We start from the raw sequence: 8,979 nt of genomic DNA on the forward strand, positions 1-8,979 counted from the left end.
AACACAACATACACCACCAGTCTCACTACACTGACTTTTGGCTTTCAGTTGCTTACAATGCAAGACAATGAAAGTGGGAGACAAGATTCTTTAAAGCAACCCGTGTTATTTCCTGGCCATAATAAATTACACCATTTTTAAGTGCATCTGATCCCTTTCTTATTGTCTAGAGCCTCTTTTAATATTAGGATTATTATTATTATTATTATTTATTTATTTAATAAGCTCCCCACAGAGTTCCCCACGGTGCTGCCAGGGGAGACGCTGGGCAGCTGATGTGGCAGGTGCAGGACTCGATCAGCATGACCGCCTGGTGGATGGCGCCGCCACGGGGGCAGTGGAGGCGCAGGTGGACGGTCCGTGTGTGGTGGGGGGTACAGCATCGGCCGTCCGCACACTGTCGGCAGTAGCGCGGCCGGAAGGAGCGAGTGCTCCGGCACCCCCGGTGCTCCAGGCGGACAGGCAGTCGGGAACGGACGACGTTTTCACAGGAGCCGTGAGCCTGGAACATACAGACATTTTATATATATATATATATATATATATATAGGCCTTTCTATGCCTTTTAATGACAGGACAGTGAAGAATGACAGGAAGCGAGTGGGAGAGAGAGTCGGGGTGGGATTCGCAAAGGACCACGGGGCGGGAATCGAACCCGGGTCACCGGCGTACGGTGCAGGTGTCCCAGCCAGTCGAGCCACGGCCGGGGCCGACATGCAGACATTTAAAGACATTGAGCATAAACTGTTTGGTATGTACATGGAACACTCAAAAAAAGCCTTTAATTGAAACTTTGATACACAGATGACATTTCTGCTTTTTCAGAAATGTTGGTGTCTAAATACTGAATCTGCAATGTTATGAAGGTTCACCAATTTTAAATCAGGAGACCTATAAAAATAGGATCCATCTGCTTATCTCATGCTGGCTAGTGCTGGAGACATACAATATTGTACTCCTCAGATACTGGCACTATCAGGACATGTCTGACATTTTACTGGTGTTTGTAGTATATCACACAGACTATGTGATACTGACTAATCTTGAGTCATTTTCAACCTGAAAGCTTTTTTAATGACAGAGACATTCAGACAGACACACCCTCACACACGGGCACCTTGCCAGAACAAACCTTTGCTAGTGACTATCACTTCTGCTTGATTGTATACAACTCAAACACACCTTCCTTTCCTTTTACAGAGAAAAGTGAGAGAGAGAAAAAGGGGAAGTTTCAAACGCCCCTTTAGGTGTCTGTTGAATGTGTCAATATGCACATTCACACCAACCACACTCCAGAAATGGACTCTTTTGAGTGGAAATGGAATTTTTAGAAACAAGGAACTGAGAACACAGGTATATACACTTGTGTAGCATAGACGTCATGCATGCATGCATGCACACACTCACACGCACTCACATGCACACACACACTCATACGCACACACACTCATACGCACACACACACACACACACACACGCATACACACACACACACACTCACACACTCACACACACACGCACACGCACACGCACACACACACACACACACACACACACACACACACAAACACATTAATTTACCATCTGTGTGAGGGCTAATGATGCTGTATAGCAGGGACGAATCTGGCAGAACCGCGTCTGTGCCTGCGGGCGACAGCGCCGGTTGCGGTTGGTGGTGCGGCTGGAAAGGCCGGGTCCACAGCTGCGGGAGCAGGGGCTCCACTCCGATGCCTGCTCCACGCAGTTGGACCCGAGGCCTGGACTCTGGCCTGACGTCTCAAGCCAGGACCTCCTGCCTCTGTCCACCAGCAGACCTAAGGGAGTCGGTCAAGATAGGAGACATTTTTACATAGATAGATAGATAGATAGATAGATAGATAGATAGATAGAGAGATACTTTATTGATCGCTAGGGGAAATTCAAGGTCACAGTAGCATACAGACAACACACACACACATTCACTAACAGCAGAAAAAGTGATTAAAAGTATATAATATAAAAAACACAACTAAGCAATAAGGACTGTAGAAGATAAAGAATATACTAAATATACTAAAATACAAATTACTGTATACTAAATAACACTTAATCTAAATCAATTCTAAAAAACAGTATCCACTAGTGGGTGATTAATCAATCGGGTGCGCTTGCAATGACTGAAGCAGGGACTGAGCCTGTGGTTCTCTGTGCGTAAGGTAAGGTGCTCTGTGTGAATGAGTGTCATGGTGATGGTGCAAATGAGTAAGTCAAACAGTGCAACAGTGCAAGAATAAAGTCTATATATCTATATATATATATATATATATAAATATATATATATATATATATATATATATATATATATATATATATATATATATATAATATATTAAGAAAGGTATAAGTGTGGTCACAGTTCGGCTGTGGCATGGAGAGAGGGGTTGTGCATATGTGCTAATATAGCACGCAAACAGTGAGGCAAAAGACAGTGGTAAAAAGTGGCTAGTGGACAGACAGTTCAAGACATGGAGGTGGTGAAGAGGCAGACAGACTATGCAGAGAAGTCTATTTCTCCTCTTCCCTTAAGTGAAGCACTGAAATGGTTAATGGTTGAAATGGTTACATGCCATGGTTATAGGAAGGGAATAACAGTGGTAATGGTTGTATGGACAGAGAATAATTTTGGTTCACTATGTAAAAATGTTTAAACTTTTAGAATAAATAATAGTTTTAATGTAACTAAAAATGACAGTGCGGGGAATATGATCAATGTTTAAACTCAGTGAGGGGAAAATGTTGTGATGCACTACTTATGCAGGTGTCAGTATTTAACACTTAAAACATAGCTATATATCTGAATATCCTGAGTAGAGCAGTATTTCATTCCAGTTTGTTTGCTGATTTGTGACTTTGTGCAAACCGGTCCATCAAGTCAAAATCCAGACCTGTGGATAAATTATGATTGTTGTTGTAGGGCCAATAATGTCAGCACAAGGATTAATATTTAATCCCAAACTGTAGTATTTGTGAAGGCAGTGAAGTGAGACAAGAGAGAATGTTTAACCATTAAGAAGACAAAGACTGTAGACTTTGATCAAAGCCAATCTTTTGTTTACAGCCCTGTCATTGTCTTACATTCCCAGACCAGCTGTAAGTACCCCTGTTTTTCCACAGCCTGTACTTTGCTCTTGTCCTGACGTGTGTGTGTACCTGTGGGTGTGTCCGGAGCGATTCTGTTGTCCAGGGCATCACACACCCACTGTGGGCAACAGCTGCCGGGCAACTTCACCATCCGCGGGTGCAGACAGGTGGCACTGGGCAGCTGCAGGTCGTCGGGGCACAGAGGCACACAGGTGATCCCTCCACCTGAGCACTTGCATTGCTGAGCACAGGAGGGCTGGAAGCTTTGCCCTTCATGGTAATGCCTACCGTTCAGCTCGCAGTCCAGCAAGTTCTGGCCTGTGGCAATGGGGTGCGGCAATGATAATCCTGACATTTGGTACAAGAAATATCGTATGCTGTTTTTCCTGACAGCAGACTTTCACTATTATTTCCCAGCAGTGTGCTGTCATGACTTCACATGTACCCTTACTCATCAGTACCATCTTAAATAAATCAACTATTTTAATCCTTACAGGAACACACCAATAGCCTGGCCTCGGCCTGCCTACGTACTTCCGCTCGATTTCTTTTCCCTGCGAAGTCAGAGAGTCTGTTTTACAGGCTAACACACCAACCCCAGAGTTAAAAATTACCCCACATACCCTACCACAATCCAGTCTGACAACATTAGCATAGCTTAGCATAATTCACTGGAAGTAGGTTGGACCAGATAGTCTATATCTTCCTTTTAACTATAGGCTAGCTAGAGAATAACTGGTTTTCACATAGATTGGACTAGACTAGATTTAACTGGTGCACCACTTTGCATACATTGCATTGGACATTGTCAAAGGATTTAAAAACGCACGAGACCAGGTACTCACTGATACATTCCCCAGGTCCTTCAGGGTAGCTGGCACTGTAGTCACACTGCAAGCCCTTGAGGGTGTCACACACATGGTGCTCAGAACACGGTTGGCCCTCCTGCCTGGCACACACCTGGCAGCAGTGGCACCTGTCCCACAGCAGGGCCACACCTGGCGGACAGCTGGAGGCTGGCAAGGGGCAGTGGCATGGGCCTCCACACTGCTGGCTCAGTGTCTGACAGGAGATGATGGACAGGAAGCCATTCATCATGATTACAGTCTGGTGTCCATATCTAGCACCTGCTGCTGAGGAAGGTCGGTATCCAACTAGCATTTCCTTGTGTATTTACATGCAACTGGTGACTAACTATGTTTTTAAGACAGAAGCTTATGGCTCATGTACACTGCCCCTGAAGAAATAGCTAAAGGGACACATATGGAAAAGGTCTGTAAAAAAAACATGTAATAATCACAATTTCTATGTTACTTTATGTGGAAAGAGTCATAATCATTTCTTCACAAACTATTGCTGATATAGAAATGACCATATACATTTTACAGATTGAAAGGTCAATAAAACTGGCTCCAGTAAAGAAAACAGGCAAGCCTCACCTGTTTAAGCACGCTCAAAATCAGAGCAGAAGTGAGTGCATGCAGCATTGCTCGCCCTCTCCTGCTGGCCTGGTTCTCTCTCGACTGATCGGCTGCAGTACAGGGCCGTTCCCTGCCGGTGTCAGCAAACTGTCGGACCTGCGCGGGTCCATTTATAAAGTCTGAGTTCTGATGTCACAGATGGTCAATGTAAATAGATTCTGGACTGAGATCACAAGTATTTTGAAGTTCCACACTGGCGTCGGGTGAAGGTCCATCCGTTCTCTGCTGCCCAGCTGGAAGTGGCGGATTCCTCACCTCAAAGGACTTCTGCCCCACGTCAGACAGCTTAATGTGTGCAAATGTGCACACATATGCTCTGTGTATCTTAACAACATAAAAATAAAAGAGTATTTGCCAGTGAGGCGTGCATGTGTTTGCCTGGGCTCAGGGAACCTTAGAGAGTTGATGCAGCAGCTGGTTTGAGAGAAGAGTTCCCTCAGTTCATTTACTGCAATTTGGGTCAAAATCACATGTCAGACAAAAGTCACATCAATACATTAAGGATTGTAGTAACGATTTTGTTTCGTGTACTGATGGTCTATGGGCATCTATTATTTACTAAGGCACGGTAAAGTCAGAATATGGATGACCAAATGGTGACCAATTTTCTGTCAACTGTTTAAAAGGCTAAAAGGCTAGTGGCTAATCCTCTATGAAGCAGAAGCAGCACAAACAACTACAGGCCTGTTGGACTTGGATGGAGGGAAAGGAATGCTTTGGGCATGTCTTTGCAGCCAGTTCTGACTAATAGACTAAATTCTTGGTATTCCATTCCAAGTGTTAAAGGTTGATGTAAAAGGAAATGTGAAAATGAAAGTGTAGATGCAATGAAAAAGGGTGATCATATATGCCGGTGTGTCACTAACCGTGTGATACTTTGAGTGATTGGAAAAGAAAATTGCACAATGTAAGATAACGTCCATCTCATATGACTTAAGGCTTGAACACATTACTGCTGGTGTTGTGCCTGCAGAGCAGCTCTTTTGTGTGTTGATTTCCATTTCGACACCCATGTTAAACAGATTACAGCAGCCACAGGGCCTCAGTCATGCTCGAACCGTGCTGCAACCACTACCCAGCTACAGAATAGAAGGTACGCCTATTTTTTCCACTTCATGCCAGCGGTTCTGTGCAGAAATACATTGATAAGACCAGTTGATAATTTGTGTTTAAAATACGGTGACCTTTTGTAACTTTGCTGAGTAGCACTGTCACACACAAAATATGGAGGGTCACACACACACACACACACAAAGATCTTATCACACTCCCACACACAGACAGACACATGCAATAATGTTTGTGTGTGTGTATGTGTGTGAGAGAGAGAAATGTACTAATCAGATCTCATCTTTTAGTGGTTTGTGCTGGTATTACAGTAGTAGGCTATTTAGAGGTGTATAGGTTTGGTCTTTTGTCTGGAAGGCACAATGACTTGAAATAAAAAATAAGCAATAACTTCCATTAAATGCATTAAAAGGAAAGCAACAAACCTGGTATATTTCTGATCAAATGTAGAGGAGGGAAAGTAAAAATGTGGCAGAAAAAGAAATACTCCTGGTGGAAAGTAACAGTAAACTATTTGGGTGAGGCAGGGTTATATTATAAATTATTCATACCGCTTTTAAATACAGTGTACAACACACAAAACCATGTGCATATCTAATTTAAACTGGACAGTTGTTTGATAGTATAATTCATAATATTATACTGAATATGAATTAATATGAATATATAACAATAAATTAATAAATATGAAAATGCAGTATGCTTCACCTATGCTTTTTCACGTCGATGAAGCATGAAGAACATTAACACATTTTCACAGTTAAAAAAACACTGTATTGAAAGTATAGCCTTGAGACTGTTATCACACTATGACCAACAACATTCTTCAGGCTTGCAAGGCCATGTTGACATGTCCTAATCTAAAGTTGAACAATAAAATATGTTATCTTTTATATTTATTTATAGACACACCGAGAGGAGAAAGCTTATCACATAACCTTCCCATGACAAAGAGAACGATCACTATTCAAATTAAATCTACAATAAAGCAGACATAATTTAATATATTTGCACAATGCCTATTTCCCAGGGCCGTAGTCACCATAGACTTTGGGGGGGACGTGTCCCCCCCAATATTCAGATGTGACCAAAATGTCCCCCCCAATATTCGGACATAGAAAAATAAAGAAAGAAAAAAACGCTATAGGCTACTACAGGAAACTAACAAGTCCCACCATCTGAAATGCAATCAAACGTAAATAACACACAAATTAGTGACCTATTGACATGGCCGTAGATTTGCGTGGGGTCCGAAGGACGTGTCCACACCAATATCAAACTAGATGTACCGCAGAGCGGTACAAAATATGACCGCCGCCCAGTCCAGCACATTTTTTCCACAAAAATAAATCACGCTGAAAGGCCTATATGATTCTAACTGTCTCACTAAATTGCATTATCCACACTCAATTCTCACTGAAGTATAGCGCCACCTTGTTAAACACAAAAAAGTAAAAATGAGGTGTTGGAAGTGTAGGATCATTATGACACCCTCTGTATGCACGCCAAGTTTTGTGGAATTCCGTTCATGGAATGAATTTATGTTACTATACACCAACTGGCCTGTAGGTGGCCGGAGACAGTTTTCTGTGAATATCTCGAGAACCGTAGGGCCTAGGAGGTCCACCTTTTTTATGTATGTTGGTCTTAAGGGGGCATGTCAACCCATCCCATTACCACTTATTTCATGTATAGCGCCACCTAGTTAAAAATTAAAAAGCAAAAAATTAGGTGTTTTCATCACAATATCTCTGGCTGACAAGGTCAAAACTGCAAGAAATTAAAAGTGTAGGATCATTATGACACCCTCCGAATGCATGCCAAGTTTTGTGTATCTTTCGTTCATGGGGGGCCTTACAATAAAATAATTTATGTGTACATTTAGTGACGTACACCAACAAGGATTCCCGGGACACTGAAAGACCGGGGTACACAAAACTTGGTGGGCATGTACCCCCACATGGATAGCATGGAACCGTCATTTTTCGTTTTGATCTGTAGCCCCCCCGCTGGACTGGACCCCTGAAAGGAGGGTAGGGCAGACACAGTTCTCTGTGAATATCTTGAGAACTGTAGGGCCTAGGATGACCATTTTTTTCCGTATGTTTGCCTCCAGGGGTCATGTTAACCCATTTCATGTGCACACATGTGCACAAACAGATACACACACACACATACATTCACAGTAATCATACGTATGACACATACTCACACAGTAAACATATGTACGCTTGCATGCACAGGCACATACGCAGGCACACACACAAGCACGCACACACACACACACACACCCACACACACTCACACACACACACACCCACACACATAACATAAACATAACACAAACAATCAAGAATTTCTCAGAATTATGAACAGGCAAGATGGAGGTGGGGTTGTATAAAATTAATTTTACATGTGAAATCTATGAACTAATCATGTTTTGGTACTTGTTGTCTAGCAGATACCAGTGAGAATTGAGTGTGGATAATGTAATTTAGTGAGACAGTTAGAATCATATAGGCCTTTCAGCGTGATTTCTTTTTGTGGAAAAAATTTGCAGGACTGGGCGGCGGTCATATTTTGTACCGCTCTGCGGTACATCTAGTTTATAAAGTGACAGAGGAACCCCGGCCAGGTTGTTGCTCAGATAGGGGAGATTCAGGGCTACAGTTACATTTGACATGGTGTTTTGACTAAATGTTTTACTGCATATGCATCAGTAGGTAATGCATCATACAAAGTTAAAGTCAGGCACGCATCATATTTTTTTTTGTTGTTGTTTGTCCCCACCAAAGCTCAGACCAAACCTACGCCCTTGCCTATTGATGGTTTCAGAGAGAGTAGCCTACACTGTGAGTGGTTTGTCCTGGAGGTTATGCGTTTATCGTTAGAGGCGTGTGCTATCAAAAACTCCCTGCACCCTACTGCTGTGCGGGCTGTCAACAATATCGCAAAATATACCGGTACAATTCTCACAAAACTTGTTGGAAAGGTGTAGCACTGTCTAAGGAAACCCCATTAATTTTTTGAAGCTGATCAGACTCAAAGGGAACTTTGAAGCATTTTCCATATTATAGCCTATTTTCTCGCAATGATAGCGAAAGTGAAACGTAGTGTCCTTTTATTTGAATTTGTGCGTGGCTGTGTCATTCATTTCTTTCACATGTCTTACAACATAAATAATGCATTCATATGCTAATAGTAATGTCAGAAATGAACCAGTTTATAAGCCTCTTAGAAATGGTTGTTGCATCTTGCATGTTACATTTAGATGCGCACTCAATCGCGCATCCATGCAGGCAAAACGTAG

General features: G+C 42.5%; 1 protein-coding gene across 1 annotated transcript; it reads right to left on the minus strand.

Annotated features, from left to right (window-relative positions):
* Positions 1 to 217: 217 nt before the first annotated feature.
* LOC143104912 (CCN family member 1-like) lies at positions 218 to 4,215 on the minus strand. Its single transcript, XM_076269243.1, has 4 exons — positions 3,966 to 4,215; positions 3,190 to 3,438; positions 1,582 to 1,814; positions 218 to 502 (listed from the first exon to the last, which is right to left on the minus strand). The coding sequence occupies exons 1-4, from the start codon at positions 4,213 to 4,215 to the stop codon at positions 218 to 220; spliced, it is 1,017 nt and encodes a 338-aa protein (XP_076125358.1).
* Between the last annotated feature and the right edge of the window lie 4,764 nt (positions 4,216 to 8,979).

Source organism: Alosa pseudoharengus, unplaced genomic scaffold, assembly GCF_046254945.1.
Source record: "Alosa pseudoharengus isolate Yale_2024_CS ecotype anadromous, Long Island Sound unplaced genomic scaffold, YU_APseudo_1.1 YU_APseudo_1.1_scf_5, whole genome shotgun sequence".
NCBI lineage: Eukaryota > Metazoa > Chordata > Actinopteri > Clupeiformes > Clupeidae > Alosa > Alosa pseudoharengus.